Source organism: Castor canadensis, chromosome 2 (genome assembly GCF_047511655.1).
Source record: "Castor canadensis chromosome 2, mCasCan1.hap1v2, whole genome shotgun sequence".
Classification (NCBI taxonomy): Eukaryota; Metazoa; Chordata; class Mammalia; order Rodentia; family Castoridae; genus Castor; species Castor canadensis.
In genome coordinates this window covers 107,969,998-107,991,751 of record NC_133387.1, presented here as the reverse complement: position 1 = coordinate 107,991,751, position 21,754 = coordinate 107,969,998, and the positions used below count along the sequence as shown (strand labels likewise).

The window sequence follows — 21,754 nt, the reverse complement described above, 5'->3', positions numbered from 1 at the left end:
CCTCCAAATCTCCACCTGGGATTACAAGCATGCACCACCATGAATAGCCCCATCATTTTCCAGTTTTTGAGAAACTGTCACACTGTTTGCTATAGATGCAGCCCATTTGCATTTTTACTAAAAGCATACATGGGCTCCAATTTGCCTACATTCTTGCCAATGCTTCCTTGTTTTTCTTTCCTTTTTTTTTTTTTAGTAGCCATCCTAATAAGTGAGGTGAATTTCATTGTGATTTTGACTTTGATTTTCCAAATGATTAGTATGCTGAACATCTTTCCATGTGCTTGTTGTCTTGGTTCTTTGTGTATTTTCTTTGGAGAAATGTCTATTCAAGTCCTTTGCTCATTTTTATACCGTCCATTACTTTTTGTTGTTGTAAAGTTGTAAATTCTCCATATATTCCAGATATTAAGTCTTTTATCAGATACATAATTTGCAAAAATCATCTTCAGTTCTACAGGCTGCTTCTTCAACCTGTTGATTGTGGCCTCTGATGCATAGAAGTAACAGAATCCCAGAGACTAAAGTTGTCTGAGCTTGGCTGATGAGTAAATCAAAGTCTCAGAAAGAGTCCTTTAATCACTACAAACCCAAGGCAGAGAAAGCTGAGTCTGAGGCAGAGGTTCAGAGGCAAGATGGCGCCTGGTAACCCCTGTGCTCTGATTTAACTTCCAAAGTTGACAGTGCCTCCAAGAAAGGAATTAGGACAATTCACACTGTAACTTTAAAGTACTGATTTGTATTTTCTTTTTCCTCTTCCTCCTCTTCTCTTCCTTTCCTCTCTTTCCTTCTGCTCCCTTCTCCTTCCCTTCCTTCCCTTCTTCTCTTCCTTCTTCCCTCCCTCCTTCCCTACCTCCTTCCCTCCCTCCCCAACTGCTTTGAGGATAGAACCTAGTGCCTCAAGTGTGTTAGGCAAGTGCTCTGCCACTGAGCTACACCCCTAGTTCCTTTTTCCATTTTCCACTTTCCCATTATTGATTATCAAGGTGACATGAAAGAACTGAGAAAAATACTATAAAGAGGCAGGAAACAAAGTTAAGAAAAATAATGAAATCAAGATTTCACCCATTTCTCCTTTTGATGGGAAACTGCTGACATGCCCAACAGGCAAAGCCGGAGACAAAAATGAGAAAGTAAGAGGATCAGAATAGCAATGAAACAGTAGCTGTTTCAACAGTGGGTCTCTATGACACAAAGCCCAAGTTCCCTTTTCCTGTGTGCCATGAAAATGTCTTCCAAGTGGCCAGCTCACTTCTCATTTTGATTTTATCTAAGAGAGCCTTGCTAGAATGCCACACTCTAAGCATTGCTAAAAACAGATAAGAATCTAATCTTCTCCAAACCAACACTTGCTTTTTTAACCGCAAATGTCCTATAAACAAAAGGTAGATGTTAAGCAACTAAAATAGCTGTCATTTCCTGTGGCACTCTCAGTACTGGCCTCCGTTTCCCTCAAGGAAGTCCCTCTGCAGCCCTTCCTCTGCAGCCCGACTGTTTTCCCAGGCTCTGCACCAGGAGGGGAGACCAGCTCCTCAGGTTCTCAGGGGTGTTTGTGTTGGAAGAGAGCCCACTTCCTCCACACCTCAGAACACAATGCCTTCCACCCTGCTTCTACTATGGCCAGGGCAGAAGCAAGCCCCCAAACATCAAGACACTTCCTCATCAGCATTTCCACTGCATTCTTCCAGCATTCTTAAAAAGATGGTCTGTACTGTCATAAATGTTTATGTTTCTACATGTTAGAATAGAAACAGAACTTCTACTGAGCTGTTTATTCCAAAAGTTATCAGTACAAATCCTAATGCTTAGTTTTGTGCTAGTTTGGTTTGTTTACTAAAAAGGCATATATTCTTTATATTTGGAACTTTTAAAATTGTAATAAGGCACTTTCTTCTTTATAAAATGTGGACTCTCAGAGGCAGTTTGGTTGGCCCAAAAGAATCCTACGTGTCTTATTCTTCATTTCTGCCAAGACTTGGGAAGTCTCATAACACACTATGTGAGCTGATACAGATTTTTGAAAACTAGGTGGAGCCAATAAATAAAGGAAGCTGTTCAGAAAACAGACAGATAACCACATTTAAGCTGCATTGGTAGGTAGATTTACAATGCTTTTGGCTATTCCTACAATAATGGTATTGGTACTCCATGTTTTTTAACATGAGTTTAATATTAATATGGGTTTCAGATTTCTTGACTTTATATGTCTTTGGAACTGCCAAACCAGAGGAAGTTAACACCATTTATTTAAGGTTCCATCAAGAGAACAGTGGTCTACAGAATGAAAGCCTATCATCTCTCATCACTGTGTGGCCCATTTAGCTTCTGTTTTTGTTTGGTTTTTGATTTTTTTTGACAAAAGGCCATGTAAATAAGTGAACAGATTTTATCCTATTTCTGCCAGATGTCCTACCTGTATTCTTAATCCCAGGACAAGCAGAATGAGCCACTGAGAAGAGTGCCATGCACTGACAGCAATAGGAAGATTGTCCAAAGTGCTGCATATAGAGAACAAAAAGACATTCTTCCCTCAGGATTTGCAGAGTTTTGGCCCTCATGCCTTCCTTCCCTATCAATGGTGAACAAATGAGTTTCTCTTTCTCAAACATTCCTTCTGCTTCAGAATCTCCATGTCAGCAAGGTCATGGTGCATGGTGCACTGTGTGTGGCTCTACCACCTTGCAGCCCTGGCAAAAGCTGAGGACTGGATTCACCCCTGCCCATTACCTACTCTGCCATACATTTCTCTTGTCTAATCAGCATCAGTGCAGATAACTCCATGCAGGAAAGACATCAGGTGGGCCTGAAATGTGCTACTTACTAGCTGTGGTAGCAGCCCTGGACCTTACTTCACATTTACAACCCCAGGGGCCTCATTGCAAAATGAAGACAATCATCAGATGTACAGTGTAAACATCTGGCTACGTGAGATGCTATACCTCATGTTTTAGCACAGTATCTGGAATACCACAAGAACTGAACCATTGTTGAGACACTGCTGTTGTGTTTATTTTAGCCATGGGACCTTCACCTTGGAACCAGGTGAATGAAGGGAACTTTGCTACCCAGCAGTCATAGAAAAGTCCTGCCAGTGAGTGTCCATCTATGTATGATTAGTCTGGTACAACAGTCTTTTGGGTCTTTTTGTTTTTATCTTTCCTTTTTAAGCAGCATATAGTAATTATACATATTTATGGGGTACAGTGTAATAATTCAATACATATAAATGTATAATGATCAAATAAAGGTCATTACCATGTCCACCTCCTTATTATTATTTTGTGTTTGGACGCTTTGAGTACCTCTCTTTTAGCTCTTCATAAGCATACAATAAGTTATTGTGACCTGTAGTCACTCCACTGTGTTGTAGAACACTAGAACATAAGTCCATTTCAGCACCTATTACTGTCCATTGATTTATCTTTTCCAACTGACTTAGCAATTAAAATATGACCAGCCAGCATAGGTACTCTTTCTCTACTAGGAGTTTTACCCATAATATGCCTGATGACTGCAGGGAAAGACGTGAAATGACACCTTCACCAAGAGTGGTCTCTGATCAAATCAAAGATGGCCCTTTCAATCTAGAAGGTTTCTTTTGGGTGGGTATAAAGTTGGAATCCTAAAACTACTATTGCAAGTGGTGCTTCCTATGGAATCAGCCGCTGATGCTTGTGGCACATGTCACAATCTGCCCAGGCAAGGGACAGTCTCTGTATTTCAGCTAAATACTGAGAGCTTTTAAATGAATAAATTTCATTCATACTTGAATTCCGTGACCTAGAAATTTGTTTTGAATAAAGACAGAAATTCAACTCCTCTTATTAGGGGCTGAATTATGAACTCCAAAATTCATATGCTGAATCCAACCTCCAAGGTGACTGTTTAGTGATAAAATCCATAAAGAAGTAATTAAGATAAATTTATGTTACTATGGTAACAATCCAGCATGACTGGAGTCTTTTCAAGAACAGGAAGACACTAGGGCTGAGCATGTGCAGGAAAGGGCAATGTGAGGAGGACACAGCATGAGCACAACCATAGGCAAGCCAAGGACAGAGGCCTAAGGACCAGACCAACGCTGCCAACATCTTGACCTTGAACTTCCAGCCACTAGGACTGTGTGAACACTGTTGTACAAGCCACTCTGTTTGTGGGATTTCGTTAATGGCAACCAAAGAAAACTAACTTAATTTAGATGGTAAGGCAGTTGTGATGTTTGGTAAAAACTTACACTATGATTGATTCTATAAAGATTTTCTTCAAAACAACATTATAGCCTTTCTGCCTTACAGATTTTTTTCTTATATTCAACAACAACAAAAAAGTCAATCCAAAACCTGTCCTCTGTGTCCTCTGCAATCTGAGGTTATCACAATGCCTCAGGACAGAAATTGAAATATATGAATGTAGCTAGCATGTCCCAGTAAATCTTCACTTTCTTCAGTTTAAAATGCAGTGGGCCCTCTGAATCTGTGGAATCTACATTCGTGCATTCAACTGACCACAGATAGAAAACAATCAGAAAAAAAAAATGCCTCTGTCCCAGACAGGTACAGAAGCTTTTTCTTATTATTACTCCCTAAACAATACACTAGCCAGACATAGTAGCTCACACCTGTAATCCTAGATACTCAGGATGTAGCAGACATTGGAAGGATCATGGTTTGAGCCCAGTCTAGTTAAAAAGTTCCCAAGACTCCATCAAAACCAATAAAAAGCTGGGCTGGTGGTGCGCACTTGTCATCCTAGCAATTTGGGAAGTGAAAATAGGAGGACTGAAATCAAGGTCAGCCTAAGTATAAACATGAGACCTTATCTTAAAGATAACCAAAGCTTAAAAAAAAAAAAAGGTGGGTCTGATTAAGTAATAGAGGGTGCCTGCCTTACAGCATAAGACCCTGAGTTCAAACCCTAGTAGCACCAACCAAACAAACCCAATAAACACTATAAGAACTATTTAAACAGCATTCATATTGTATTAGGTATTACAATGTAGAGGAGAGTTAAAATATATAGGAGGATATGTATAGTTATATACAAACAATATGCCATTTCATATAAGCCATTTGTAGACTTTGATATCATCAGAAAATTCTGGAACCAGTCCCCAATGGATGCCAAGGTAAACTGTACTCTAATTTCTACAATTTTCTTAAAATGGATTGTAATTTCCAAACTATTCAATTCCCAGCACGTTCCTCTAGGTCCCCTTCGGTATGTGCTGTTAAAAGAACCAATTCTAGATACAATACATATATACATGGAAATGTCATAATGAAACTCTCTATATACATACTTAAACCAACAAAAATGTCTTTTTTCAAAAAATGAAGAACAGGTCCTATCTGGGGATCATTACCATTGGGAGGGGCAGAATATAAGGAAAGGGTATGGGAGGGCAAATATGGTGAAAATATTATGTCTCACGTATGAAAACAGAAAAACGAGACTTGTTGAAACAATTACAGGAATGGAGCAGTGGGGGATAAAGGAGAATGATGGAGGGGGGTGAATTCAACTATGATATATTAAAGCACTTTTGTAAATGGAACCATTTTGTAAATGTACCCCCAGCACCACAAAATTATAATAAAAATAAAAAACAAACATATAAATAAATAAAGTAAAATATGGTGTCAGACACATGCTTACTCAATACACAGATATAAACAACTATTGTCAAGTTTGATTTTACTCACCTAAGTCATGACCATTGCACGGCTAGGGCTGGCTGAGGATCCTGCACCCTTTCATATCCTGCCAGTGCCACTGAAACACCTAAGCTATTTTCTCTGGTGTGGCACCCCATCCATCATTTGACTCCTCAGGGACCCCAGGGTGAGCCTTGAATTGGGGTGTACTGAGGAGCCTGAACAGGACCTTAAGATTGGTTACTCTTGTTCAGGATTCACAGTTTAGGGAACACAGGGATGTGTAATCTGAAGGCCACAAGAGCTCACCTGAACACCCACCTATACTGAATGCTACTCATAGAATGTCTGCCCTACCCATGGAACCATTCTGCTCCTGCCCTGTCCATTCCCCTCTACCACTGTGGCAGCTAGATCAGCACATCATATAAGTCATGGAACAAAGTCCACCTTCCCTGTATGCCTTCAGAAGTCAGCCCTGCAAAAAGGTGATTCATTCATGAGGACTGCAGAGTGGGGGGATCCCTCTCTCAGCGGTCTCCTTAGTTGTTTAATCATTTGCTCACTTCCATCTGTTCATACAATGCTTATTGAGGGTCACTTGTATGCCAGGTGTTGAGCTTGAGGCTGTGTATACAATAAGGAACAAGTTATGTTGCAAGTTCAGGGAGTCAGTCAAGCAAATGGCAATTACAGACTGTGTGCTTAAGGCCAGGGCAAGGGGATGGGTCACAGATCTGTTTTAATTTTTTTACTGGTGGTCCTCCGACATATTGGCATATCATGGGCCTCTGCTGAAGAGCTGTCTGAGATGAGCAGTGACCGCAGACACTAAACTAGAAAAATCACAAATGTAAAACAATTCATAGTTCCAATTTTGTGCAATAGTTCATTATGCCAAGGAGAAGGCATGGAACTATGGGAAGGAATTATATCCTAGCTCTTAAGGTCTTTTAGGTTACCATCTACGACCAAACTGCAGAGGAGGGCTTGGGCCTTAGGAAATGAGTCCGGGGTATTACGATCTTGAAGGAAACCAAAATACCAGGGAACAGATTGAGAAGTTTTGCACTCTGATAACAGAAGACGCAAGGGAGAAAGTACATTTTCTTTGGCCATGGAGCCACTTGCTGATCTTGCTTTGGACAGAACAGGGGGGTAGGTGTAGACACTGCTGTAGGCCTTTTATTCCAGACAAGACTTCTGAATTTTCCAAAGAAAATTCAGAATAGGTGCCCCAATCACAAAAACAAACAAAAAAGGCAAAAGGTCTGCCTGGCAAGACACAGTGAGGGAGCCCTCCTTTCCCGCCTGAATGAGCGTGGAGCAGTGCTGGATTTAGGGAACCTATAAGGCAGGCAAAAGGCCTGGTCTGACCCTCCTGCCTCTGGGGACAATGTGTTGCTGAGTTGCCATCTTCTGGTAACTAAACACCAACAACCATGCATTGTTCCTGACCTTCACTGGGATGGTTACTATAAAACGAAAAGGAAACAGTACTTGTGGTAGTTCAGAACATAAAGTGGTGTTACTCAAATGAGCAGGAAGGAAGGGGAAAGACTTTGGTCACATCGGAGAGGAAATCCAGGCAACTAGGTGCAATGTGTGATTTGAAGTATATTCACGCTCTGGGGATTTGAAGTATATTCATCTCTCTGGACACATGGAGATCCCTGCTTGATGCTGACATTCTCCTCCTCCCTGAGATTTTTATTCATCGTGTACAAAGTCAGAAGAAATGCATCTCATGCCCTAAACCCAGATTCACTCCATCTGTTCTGCTTCTGCAGGCAGAGAGGGGTGGGGTCCTGGCCCCTGGCTATGACAGCATATGCAGTGAGGGTACCCAGCAGGCACCACGGAAGCTGCTCAAAGGCCCCAGGTCCATGAGTCTCTGACTTGCAGCTTGGCCTGTCCTGGGACTCACTTTCCTTAACTCAATGGAAGAGTGAACATCATAAATAGCAAACTTGCTACGTTATAGCAGGCAATGTATGTGGAAAAATTTTATAAATGGCAAAAAAAGATGGGATACACATGCACAGGTATATATGCATTATCTCAAAGAAATATGCCTATGAGGTATTGGAAGAAGCAACTGAATGAGAAGTACTGAACAGGACATCCAGAAAGCAACACAAAACAAGCTACTTTGTAGAGAAGCAACAAAAAGAAAGAGGGGAGAGAGAGCAGAGGATGGTGGAAGAGAGAGCAGGAGATGGTGGGAGAGAAGAAACACAAACTAGATACTTCATTCAGTATCACTTCATAAGCATCCTCCCATTCCATCTTCAAATAGTGGGCACTGTTACACTCATTCACAGATTAGAAAGCAGAGCTTCCTATTCACTGTGCAGTAAGTGGCAGGGCCTAGCCTTCATTCCATACCTGTTGCTCCTCCCAACCCTTCCCATAGGGGCTGGACAAGACAGTGCTGTGTGACATGTGCCCCATTCAGCACGTGCCTTCCTAAGGACAGTTGAAGCAGTGACATCACACCACATCTACAGAAAGCTTGCCATTTCTGGGGCCTCTGTCCCAGCAGCAGCGTGCTCTGCAGCAAAGGAAGGTGACCTGTTGTGTGCTTTTCCTCTTACCTGTCTTCATGTGGGCCCTCCCTACACCTGCTCACAGACAGGCTGATACAGTCATTCTGTAGCTCTAGCATCTGTGTTTTTGGGGGCTCCTTTACAGCCCTATTTTTTAGTAAGGAGCAAATATTAGAAGTGTTGATCAAAGATGCCAACATTTACTCCTTAAATACTTTAGTTTCTTAAACAAGGCAATCCTTTAGCTATTTGCAATATAAATTCTGTCTTCAGTGTTTTTCACTTAGAGATTATCTTTGTCAGGTTGCTGTAAAAAATAAATACCACAGCCTGAATATCTTATAAACAACAGACATATACAGAAGCTCAAAATCAAGGCATTCACAGATTCAGTGTTGGGTGAAGACCCACTTCCTGCCTTCTTGCTGTGTTTTCACATGGTGGAAGGAGGAAACAGTTCTGTGGGGTCTGTTCTTATAAGCGTATTAATTCCATCATGTAGGCTCCACCCTCAGAACCTATTAACCTCCAAAAAGCTTTGTCTCCTAACACCATACTTTGCAGGTTAGAATTTCGATATATATAAATTTTGGAGGACACAAATATTTATACTAAAGCAATAATGATCCATAAATGTGTGTTTGATAAATGAATCATGGTAAATTAGTATAAATATTTACTGACATAAAAAGCACAGTGTTAAAGCCAGGCGCTATTGGCTCATGTCTATAATCCTAGCTACTCAGGAGGCAGAGATTAGGAGGATCATGGTTCAAAACCAACCCAGGCAAATACTTCCCTATCTCGAAAAACCCTTCACAAAAATAGGGCTGGTGGAGTGGCTCAAGGTGAAGACCCTGAGTTCAAGCCCCAGTACTGCCAAAAAAAAAGAAGCACAGTGTTAGATTCATCAGTGAATAAAGAGACACAATGTCTTGCCTCTTGTGCTTACATGTTGGGGTCTAGAAGAAAAAGGAAACCAAGAAAGGGCACAGAAAGTGACCAGAGGGGAGTGGTGTTCCTTTAAGTCTGGAGCCCCCTGGCTCAAGGGGACTCTCCAGGAACAGGGCTGCCAGGGCTTGTCTCAGCTAGGGTATCCTCCCTGAAGAGCAGCTTCAAGGACACAACAGAATGACAAGATACAACACTTTCAGAAGCAGTCTTTAAGTTTGATGATGATGAAACGGATTCTTGAAGAAGCACATCTTTGGAAGACCATTCAGCAGTTTCATGATTTCCTGTAATATTCTAGCTAGCAGATCTAGGAAATGGAACTTCCAGTAGCAATTCTTTCCATTAAATTTCTAGCATATGGGAATCATCCTAAGTTTGATATGAAATATCATATCTCATGAACACAATGCACTGAGATGTTAGAGCAATGAATATCAAGTCGGATGTTCAGTTGCAGGGCCTTGCACACAGCAGCTATTCAACAAATGTTTTCTGAATACAAAAGCAAATTTGTCACAGAAAACTCTGCTTTGGGGTGTGCTACTACTCATTTTGATAGCCAACATCACTAGTTATTTTAGTCCCAAGGCAGTATCTTTGAGATAACATAAAAATATAACTCCCATGATGGAATTTTATGGTATTGAGTATAATGAATAAAATATTTCAAATAATGTAGGACAAAAAGCCTGAATAACTTTAAGATATTTTCTGAATAACTTTTTTTGTGATAAAAATAGATTTATAGTTTGGTCTTAGCATAAAAGCAAGTATATAATAACTATATTGACTGAATCGATGAAGAGTGGTTAATTATATATTTGTGGTTGATGTTAACTAAAATTAGACAACACAGCAATATCAAGTAAACTTCCACAAGTTCCTATTTATAATCAATTGATATAGATAAAAATGTGAAAATAGCTGGGTTATAATACTCAAAGTATTGTAGAAATGTAAGATGTCAGCCAGGATGGACCACAGTATTGCTTCAATCTTCACTGGGCAAATGGAGCCAGTGAAGGAAAGATGACTTGGCAATTTTATATTCTGTTAAACAGTGGATGCCAGGACTTAGAGGAGGGACAACCCTCTTCTCCTGAATTCCCTGAAGGTGTGGAATGGTGGGTTCATGGTTTATGACTAAGAAGGGAAAATACCACTAAGGAAGGAAAAGATGTTGTTGTTTAACACAATTAGTTTGCACCAGGGACTTAGTGATTTAAAAAAATTATTCCTTTGCTATTTTGTAGCAATAGATAATTCACTTTCAAATTATACTTGGTTAATGCAGGACCAGACCCTGGCTGAGGTTATGGAACTCTCATCCCCTACTACCCTGAGCCCTCCTGTCTCAGGCACATGGCTGCTTCCATTCTCCAGTGGACTCCTCCCTCCTTTGTGCAGACTGTACACTTAAGGACTGGAGCCACACAGGTTGATCTTGCCCCAGGTCACTCAGACCTGGAATCTGCTCGTTGGAAGCAGAGCCAGAGCTCTCATCCTGACCACTGCAACATGAACCCCTCATTGCTGTTTATCGTTTCCATTTTACAGACAGTGAATGGCCTGTGTCCACAGTCAGCTCCTGCTCATATGCTTAATACTGCCCATGTGATCCAAAAGCAGTCCTTGTGAAAAAACCATGGGCAGACAGAGGAAAGCAAACTTCTTCTAGGGACAGGTGGCTACAGACATGGTGCACAAGAGAGTCTTGACCAGAAGGCAGGTGCAACAAGCAGGTATTCCAACAGATGCTCAGAGCTGAGGTTTGGGAAAAGTCACTGCAGCATAGGGCAAGGTAGGGAGATGAGCATGTGGGTCCCAGAGGATGAGAAAAGAAGGAAAATCCTGTCCAGAACAGATAATGCCTTTGTGCCCCGCAAACAAGTATCCCTGAGTCCCAGCAAGAAGTAAAACTATTTCTGTGCCTTAAGATATAACTTTAGGGCTGAACTTCCTCTATGGTAAACTGTGTGGTTGTCCCTTGGTATCTGAGGGGGAATGGCTCCAGGATCCCTAAGGATACTAAAATCCATGGATGCTCAAGCCCCTTACACAAGACGACATGGAATTTGCATACAACCTATGCATAACCTCCCATGGCCTTTAAATCATCTTTAGATGACTTATAATGCCCAACACAATGAAAATACTATGCAAATGGCTATGATTTTTCAGAAATAATGACAAGGAAAAAGTCTGTATGTGTTCAGTACAGATGCAATTTTTCCCCAATTATTTTTGATCCATGGTTGACTAAATCTGCAGATGTTGAGTCAATTATATGTAATTATTTTGTGGCATATATTCATTCATGTTCAGGTAACTTTTCTGCCACAGAATCCCTCCAAATCTGTTGCATTTGGTTAGTTAAAATTCTGAGGGACAGCAGTCTATGGGGAGGTAGTTTTCATAGCAGGACTGGGCAGAGCAACAGCACTGGCAGCATCACCTGAAAACTTGCTGAAATGAAAACCCTCATGCTCCTCTGGGACCTACTGAATCCAATTCTGGAGGCAGGGCCAAGAAACATGCTCCTCACCCTCTGGGGTGGTCCTGCGACTGCTCAAGTTAAATACTGCCTCAGCATTTTGGTGCCTAAATATAGGGAATAAGTTGTTTCTAAGTGAAGGTTCCGTATCAGTGTGGTCAAGGGCAATGGGGTTCTGAAGGAGGAGCTTATCACTCCTCCCACCCTGCCCAAAGGAAACACCCATCTTCTCAACTGGGCTGCCAATAGGCTTGCACAGAGAACTGTCACTTATTTCCCAACTCTAGCACCTCTGGGAAAACTCTCTTCAAAATGGAGGGAATGAACCAATTGGGGTATAATACATGTATACATGGAAAAATCATGGTGAAACTCTGTACAGATGTCTTAAACAAAAAAAAAAGTCTTTTTTTTTTTTGGAAATGAAGGACAGGAAGGTAAAACAGGTCCTGTGTGGGGGTTGGTAACATTCAGAGGAGGGAGGATATAAGGAAAGTGTGTAGGATCCTGAAAACATTATGTACTCATTATGAAAATGGAAAAATGAGACCCGTTGAAGCTATTCTAAGATGGGGCTGAAGGGGATAAAGGAGAATGATGAAGGGGTGAATTCAACAATGATATATTGTAAGGACTTTTGTAAATGTCACAATGAACCCCCAGTATAACAATATGATAATAAAAAATAAAATATAAGAATGAAAAACTCTTTTAGAAATTAACAAATACTAATGATCAAATTATATAATCAGGTGACAAATACTGATACAATCATATTTTTCAAAATTTCAGATAAACTAGAAAGATGGCCTTTAAGGCCTGAATAAGTAAACACTGAATTTTTCCACCTAGTTGATAAGAAAAAAATTCTTTTAAAAAATGAAAACCTAAGCATTCTCATTTTCATATAAACTATTCATGTCCTTGAAAATACAGCTTTCCTTCTTACTCAGGATATTGGTGTAGTAACAATTGCATATAAATAAGGTTTTAAAACAAACATCTTATCTTTATATGGAAGGAAGTTCACAAAAAAGGACTTAATGCTCTTCCCCAGCAACAACGACAACAATACATTTTTGGGTTTCTTTCCGAGAAATTAGTAAATAACAAAATACCTTTTTTAAAAAAGCATGTTCATAGCAAATGCTTAAATCTAATCCAGATGCCAGTCATATGCTTAAAAAAGGAGATAGTTTCCATGAGCCAATTTCTCCACTCATTCTGTGCCAAATAAAGCAGATTTCAGCAAAAAGCTTTTACGGCCTCAGAGAGAAAGCTATTCATTCTATAGTGTAGAAGCCCTATTTATTCTTCATTGAGAATTCCCAGTTCTCTACTTACTGTGCATGTTCCCACTTATGCAGACTATATGCACTATGGGTAACTCCATTAAAAGCAGAAAAACACAACATCTTTGGATGGAAGAAAATTTTTAAATGCTGATGTAGCTCAGTGTCTATGCCTTTGTCATATTAAGAAAATGTAATTCTTACTGAAAAAAAAATCTTACATAATACTGATCCGGGAACTCATACTTTTCACCACTAAAGAAATATCCAACCTAACCAAGAGCAAAAAGACATCCCAGGGGTATGTAATTGAAAACAGCTAAAGCTGTGTGTTATGAAAAATTGAGAATCTAAACCAAGCAAATTAAAGAGATTCACTGTGGACAATCATGGGAAATTGCTTCATATATCATTTGCATCACTTAATCATGTCAGCATCCAACAAAGTGATGCACTCTTGGTGACAAAACTGACTTTTATTTAAAAAAAATCATAGCTACAATATCATGGAGAACTCAAAATAAATAAGTGGCATCAAAATATTTGAAATACAACAATCAAAATATTTTCTTCTAAAATATTACAGGTTTAGGAGAGCGGAGGATGAATGGAAAAGGTGAAGGAGGGTGATTGTGGTCAACATACTTTATATGCATGTATGAAAATAGAACACTGAAATTGCTTTAAGTAGGGGAGACGGGGAATGAGGAAGAATGATGGTGGAGACAAACCTAACCAGGGTACATTGTAAGCATATACAGAAATGTTATAATGAATGCCCTCTGTATAACTAATATATACTAATAGAGATGTTTAAAAAATATTACAGGCTTTTGAGAAAATTTCTAGGGACATGAATAAAAGGCCTATAGATGGGAATACGTGGGGTTTGTGGAACGAGGTCAAAGATACCCTTGGAGGAATAAAGATGACCAGAGGACTGACTTGCAAAAGCAAGATGGTGACAGACTGATCCACAGACAGACAGACAAGCAGCATATCAAACAAGATGTTGGGACTCTGCCAAAGAGATCCATCAAGACTAAGGGGCCATACTGCAAATCTGAGTGGTATGGACTTAGTTTCTAGTATATTTTAAGGAAAAGTCACATTATGAACAAGCTAAAAAAGAGTTGAAATCTAAAGACTAGTGGAGTTGTGATGCTGTCAAGCATGATGATGCAGGAGCAGGTCCAGGGACACCAAGGCAGCAGACAGGAGTGAGGAATGAAATGTACCCCGGGAGTGAGCAGACTTTCAATGTGCCTTTCCCATGTAGTATTAGTTCAAGCCATGCTCTCTCCCCTGGAAGGGGTGCAGGGCAGTAAGAAATGTGCCACCCCAACGAAGAAGGTGTCTTCAGCACACATCTTAGGACATGGATGGAGCTGTAGAGCCTGAATTCTCTGGAGAATCTGGTTTCTTAAAGAGTCAAAAGCATGGGCCCCTGACTGCTTCTGGATGTTGTCTCTGAGACACATCACCCAGATGAGGATGGGTTTAGAAAAATAAAAACTTTACTTTATGTTTTTTACAGTGTCACATTCTGAGCTGGCAAAAAAAAAAAAAAAGGAAGTTATAGTTATCCCCCTTTATCTGCAGGGGGACACATTTCAAAAGCCCTAGTTGTTGCCTGAAACCCCAGATGGTACTAAACCCTAAAAATACTACGTGTTTCCATATGCATACATACCAATGGTAAAGTTTCACCTTTTCACTTTAAGGAACCACTTCACAGCTTCTCTTTGGTACATCCTAACTGCCAACATCACTGCTCTTACCTTTGGGGCCATTGCTAAATAAAATAAGGGTGACTTGAACACAACACATAGTATGGCCACAGTCAGCCATACTTAAGACTGCTACTACATGACTAATGGGAAAAGAGCATAGACAGTGAGGATGCACTTGGCAGAGGGCTGATTTGATTCACGTCCCAGGCAGGACAGAGCATGACTGCCTAAGACTTCCATCATGCTACTCAGAAGAGCATGCAATTTAAAATGGATGAATTATTTCTGGACTTTGCTACTTAATATTTTCAAATTGTAGTTGACTGAAACCTTGGAAAGTTAAACCATAGTTTGACTGTACTGTCAAATCCTGCCCTACTCATTTCCAGGTATCAGCAGATAGCTGAAGGAAAGAGGTCCAAGTGAAGACAACCAGGGATGTAAAGCAGACACCTAGATCAAGACTCTCCTAGTCAGCACCTACTGATTCAATGTCCTTCAAAGGCATAAAATTGCTCTAAAGGTAGACATTAAAATGGAAGCTTCTGCATTATTTTCCCAAGTTTTCAAGTATATGATAAAATAAGAAGTGGCATTATTTGTATGGACATCTATGTTTTCATAATACTAGCACCTAGGAGATAACCTTGGAAATTTAAAGCAATCGTTTTTTTACAGGAAAATTTTTCTCTAGTGGATTTTCTTTTAGTAGACACCAAATAGAATATTTGAAATATAATTACATAATAGAATACTGATTTATAAATATCACTTTAAGGAAATAACTGATTTAATTAATAAATATTATAAACTGTCATTTTACCTAATTCAAATTGTTAACTGTTAAAACCAAATCCTATGAATCTATAATATATATACATATATATTTTTTAAAATAAAGCAAAGTGAATCAGAACAAAAAAGGAGGCTTCTTAAATACAGGGTCTCACAAAACAAATTTCATATCATATGAAAGCAATACAATATGCAAAAACGTTCTCAGCTTTCCTGGGAACCTGTTATTTGGGCATCTATGTTGTGTTATGGATTACCTCTGTCTTTTACAAGCTTCAGATTCCTAAAGCACCCTTACTTGTGCACATTTTCTCATCTAGCAATCGCAGTGATGCCACCCAAATTCCAGTGCTAAAATAAAATGCATGTTGTTAATCAACAAGCATAGGTCTTTAAGAGCCTATGGTCCCAAAACGGTCCTGCCTTCAGTAACCGAAGCAGAGCAGTAGCTCACCTTTACTTTTAAATAAAGCCCAAATATTCACCCTGAACACTCTGCTTATTAAAGTCACAAGTGTGAAGAACGACAGTGTTCCCAGGGAGCTGCAGGAGAGTTGACCACGTTGTTTAGAAGATACTTTGCTCATGAGAGCCTCAATCCCCTACCTTTTCCGATGCCCTGTCTTGAGCTGGTGGCCCTGGGCTTGGAGGAGGAGGAGCTCGGCGCTTCTTCATCTCCGACTTGAGGGATACCGCTGAGATGTTGCCCAGTGAAATGGACGGACCCAGCGTAAGGGACCTCGAATTCATGGATGGGGAGTTGGGCGTTGTTAAGCAGCCCTGTTAAGGAAGAAATAAGTATGAAAATCTCATCAACAAGACTGTTCTCTGTAACAAACCTGAACACAAAGGGACAAACCATATGCTTAAGCTTCTAATGTCATCTACTTTTGGGATGGGCTCGAATGACTAAAGCAAAACCCCTATTTTTACTTTCCTGTGTGAGTTAGGGAGGACATCGCTTTATAGATTTATGCTGTGATGTTTATTTTCTTTATCATGAAGGAACAGTAGACTTTTTAAATCTCTAAGGACACTTAGCAGCTAGAATGATTCAATATTCTCATTCACTTGCAGATATGAATTGGCATATCCTCAGCCCCTAACAGTTCCTGGAGTCTGGAGGGGCTCCTGAGCTCTCATTTGTAGGAATGAATTAATGGCTATTGGGTTCTGAGCAACTCTGTTTTCATACTTAACTAGTGAACTTGTGTGTAAGATTTCATGTGGATAACTGGTTCTCCATATTTAAAGTATTTAGCAGGTGTGGTGGTGTGCACCTGTAATCTCAGCACTCAGAAGGCTGAAGCAGGAGGATTATCTGTACTATATAGTGAGTTTCAGGCTAGCCTGTATAGCAAGACCATGTCTCAAAAAAAAAAAGAATAAATAAAATAAGGTCACCCAATATTACTTGTGCTCAGACACAAATTCTAAATCATTTAGTTTCCTTAGAGAAATTTTGAGACTTGGGTTTTCTTTACCTTAAATCTAAAAACCAAAGGACAAACCCCTGTAGGAAAGTTTCATGCCAGTTCATGCTTCCCTATAAGATGCTGAGCGTGAAAGACATCCAGTGCCTCAATCATCACATACAGAGTTCCCATAGAAAACAGGTGAGTGATGGTGTGGAAAATAGTCTGACAGCCAGAAAGTTCTTTAATGTCTATTTAGGCTTCTGGAAAAATGTAAACCATTCCGTCTATCCTTGAGTTCTGTAGCTATCACACTCATAACTGAGCAAATAAGTCAAAGCAAAATGAACTCCGTTAAATATTTTCCTCTGCCTGACATCTGCCTCCATGGCAACTGGGAAGACTCAGGGAAACGGGGCTTAATGCTCTAGGACCCAGGTGATTAAATGAAGTGCATGAGGCAGACTGCAGAAGCTTGCTCCTCCAAGGACTGGAGCTGTGAAAGAGTTTCACTGGATGGTTGATTCACTCAAATGCCACCCCCCACCACAATTCAACGGGAGTGCAAAGCCCAGCTTTCCTCACCAGCATTCACTTAGCATGAAACTGGAAACACAGACACTGGATTGCCACTGTTCCTTGATTTCCTCAACAATAAAGTCTACCAACAGTGACTGCACATGCAAGTATACACACACACACACACACACACACAAACATCAGGGATGCTGGTTATAGCACGACACTCTGTGGAGAACTGTCCACCTGCAACATTTGGTGTACCAGTAACACCCTACTCGGGACAATGCATCACATAACTCTGCATCTAACTTCTCTTCACTCCACCCTGTCTGGACATGGAGCTTCCAGTTTCTCTTGTCCTCAGTCCTCACCACAACTATGTGTGCCTGATTACTCCAAACAGCTGCTGTGAATCTACCTCTGTCCTTTAAATGCTCCCTGCCTTGTAGGGAAACCCTGCGAAGACTGCTCCCTTAAAAGCATTTTACTGGGGACCTACTTAATACTGATTTCAAGTTTAAATTTTACAATTCTTCTGCTCTCACAAGCACCATGGCATATTAGATTATTCACTCCCTAAGGAAAAGAATAAGTACAGATCTTAAAATACAAATACTATCATCATTAAAATGAAAATTAATCCATTTAACTTTGAAGTTCTTACAACCATAAATAAGGTAAACTGAGCCAAGGCACCTAGCACATTTCTGTCTCTCTAAAGGCTCTAATACATGTAGTTTCTTTCTCTTCTGATAAATACTTTTTGGTAAAAATAACCTCAATAAGGCCACTGGGAGATAACCCTGGAGAACAGGAGCCTAAAGAGCACCCCATCCCAGACCTCCTACAAGTTCTGCCATTGATTTTCTCCAGGCAATATGCGCCTCACAATCCATTATCTGTGTCTCTGGAACTTAATTGCATTATTCAACACAGTCAACAAGTATCTCCTCCCACCTCATCACACACCATTATGGAGTCTGATTTCAGGGTCCAGTAGACCTTGACCATCAAACCTCACTTTAATTTTGCCACTCAACAGTGTTCCAAATCAACCTTCAATCCACGGGCAGTCAAGAATACTTGTGGTTTGACTCCTATCTCCCTTCCTTCCCCACTCATGGAATTTGCACACAGAATTTGGAAAAACAATCCAAAAATGATGTGGGAGGATATCATCATTAAGTATTGGACGTCCTTTAAAATACTGAGTCATATCAACTTTAAATAAAATGGAAAGCCAGACTTATTTCATAAATCTGGAGTCAAAACAGGATGGCCCCTTTCAATTATTTTGGTTTCCTTGGTTGGTTCCTGCTATACAAAGGAAGAGTTCCATGAGGGATGGAGCACTGCTTGTCTGCAAGGGGAACTTGGTTTTCTATTCCCTATTTCTATTCCAAACTGATCAGCATTTAAAAAAAATAAAAGCAAGTACTTTTCTTAAAGGGAAGCAAGACAACTTCTGTCATTCTCCAAAGGTTGGCCCCAAATCCACATTAGCTGTCACTATCTCATCAAACTTCCTCAGGAGCTGCACATGAAGCCAGATAAATCTCTAGAAAAGGTGATGACAGCAGAGAAAATGAGCAAAGCAAACCCAACCTTCTGTCTCAGGCTTAGGAATTTGGATTGTGGGACAGAACTTTCCATACGGAGGGAAGTCAAGAAAGTCCAACCAGATGCCACCCACCAGCTGCAATACAAAACTCTGTCCCCCTCACCACACCATCAATAGCCAATGAATTCACTTGATACATTCAGCATAAGACATCAGTGATCTGATCCTCATATACACACATCACCGGGAAGAGGCAAGAAGAAGCAGAAACTAACAGTTTCGGGATTTGAGTGTTAGCTTAAAATGAGACCATCAGCATCTGCATCAACTATTATTTTTTCCCAAGTACTAGCTTTAAGTTAAAATTACACACGTACATATATACAATTGATTGCTTTGTTTTGAAACATAATTCACTGTTATCAGAAAATCATATTTTCCTTATAACCCTAGAATACTGTACTGCTGGAAGGGACACGGAGCCTTCTGCACACATTGCCATCAACACCTGGAGCTTCTCAGAGCAAGGCATGTATGTGTGTGCATGCACTCAACACACACACACACACACAAACACACACACACACACACACACACACACAAGACCTTCAGTTTACTAAGGTGCTCTGGGCCTTTCAGAATAGCCCTGAGCTCTCAAGCGGCTGGTGGGTGAGCTCTCAAGCGGCTGGTGGGTGAACTCTCAGCGTGGCCTCCAGAATCAGGCCCTACCCTTAAACCCAACTGAGAGCATCATGAAGGCACAGGCTCTAAAGAGCTTTCACTGGGCTACAGTGACACTGCATCAGCCCAGGTGCCTCATGGAACACTACTGTAGGTTAACTCTGGGACCCAGGGGTTCAAAAGGACCAGGCTTTCTCCCTCACTACTCACTGACATATGATGGATCAGAGGTCCATCATTAGACAGGAGGGTAGGAGCAGTAGACAAGAGGGTAAACACTACTGTTTTCAAGTCAGCACAAATTGCCATGTTTTCTCCCCTTGCTTCGGTCCTTCACATGTGTCCCCACACAACATACACTGTGTTTGACAAGCACACACTTCCCAGCCTTAGGCTGGCACCAGTCAGTCTACTGTGTGGATGACAAAGGACTCAGCGGGTGCTGACTACAGCATATTCTCAGGGACGAACGTGTAGATTTGTATTTGAAATCTTTCTGCTTAAGATCAATTGTTCAAAAAAAATAAGAATAATCATTTTGTTCCCATTTCTCAAAACTGTCCTTTGGGCAAATAAGATCATAACTTGTGAAAACAAGTCACTTAATTAAGTCTACAAGAAGTGGAGTAGAACTTTTGACATGGGTTTTGAGGAATTCAGAAATAGATATTTGTTTAAAGATCAAGGGCAATATTTTGGTTTCACAAAGTATACTATGAAATAGCCACCCACAATCTCATCAGTACTACTCATCAAAATTAAATGATGTTTATAGAATTTTTTTCTTTTTTTGTGGGACTGGGGTTTGAAATCAGGGCTTTATGCTTGCAAAGCAGGTGCTCTACAGCTTGAGCCACACCTCTGCTCCATTTTGCTCTGGTTATTTTGGAGATGCAGTCTCAGAAGCCATTTGCCTGGGCTAGCCTTGAACTGTAATCCTCCCAATCTCAACCTCCCAGGTAGCTAGGATGACAGGCATGAGCCACCAGCATCCAGATATTTATAGAATTTTAATGGTGAGAAAAACTGAGGCCCATGGGGGCTGAAGGACCTATCAGGATGTCTCAGCTACCTAAAGAGAGCAGTGAGCTACAGTGATGCTCCCTGAATCTCTCCTTGTACCACACTACCCTCCTCTGAAAGATGCAGTATTTTTAATGCTTTGTCAACAGTGCAGATGTTCTTCAAAAGACTAGAAGTACCATGTGACCCAGCAATCCCACCACTGGGAAGAGATCCAAAGGAAAGGAAATCAGTATGTTGAAGACACCTGCACTCCCTTGTTCATAGCAGCACTATGCACAGAAGCCAAGATATGGCTCAACCTAAGTAGCCATTGACAGGTGGATAAAGATATGTGTTACATACTTTATGAATAGCTAGAAGTGAGATGTTTGAAGGCTCCAAACATTAAGAAGTGATAACTGTATATGAGACAGAAATGTTAACTATCTTGATTTGATAATTACACATGCAATAAATTTCCACATGTGTGCCCCACAAATATGTACCATTATCATGTGTCAATGTGGCATGTTGTTTTCAAGGAGAAAAGCATGATGTAAATGGAATACTATTTAGCCATTAAAAATCAATGAAACTCTGTTACTTGTGATAACATGAGCTGCAGGTCAATATGTTAAATGAAATAAGCCATTTGCAGAAAGACAAATGCCACATGATGTCACTTACATGTGGGATTTTTAAAAAACTTGATGTCACAGCAGTATTGGGTAGAATAGTGATCATCAGAGTCTGGGGTGAGAAGACTGTGATAGGGAGGGTGAGAAGAAGTTGACCAATGGGCATAAGGTTACTGTTAGGAGGAGTAATATCTGGAGTTCCATTGCACAGTAGAGTGACTACAGTTGGCAGTGATATATTGTTAGAAGTTCCAGAAGGAAGGACTTTGAATGTTTCACCGCAAAGAAATGGTAAATGTTTGAGGTGATGGATACGCTAACTACCCTGATTTGATTGCTGCACAGAGTACATATGTATCTGGTAGGGCAAGGTGACTCAAACCTATAATCCCAGCTACTTGGGTGGCAGAAAAAGGACAACTGTGGTACAAGGCCAGCCCAGGCAAAAGTTAGCAAGACTC

At 40.5% G+C, this 21,754-nt stretch overlaps 1 protein-coding gene across 9 annotated transcripts in view; it reads right to left on the bottom strand.

Annotated features, from left to right (window-relative positions):
* Window positions 1-21,754, bottom strand: part of Cobl (cordon-bleu WH2 repeat protein) — a 247,872-nt gene that overhangs the window by 99,465 nt on the left and 126,653 nt on the right. For all 9 annotated transcript variants that reach the window (XM_074065488.1, XM_074065489.1, XM_074065487.1 and 6 more), the window contains one exon: window positions 16,078-16,251. In XM_074065488.1, coding sequence (XP_073921589.1) covers window positions 16,078-16,251 — 174 coding nt within the window. The remainder of the gene's footprint in view (window positions 1-16,077; window positions 16,252-21,754) is intronic.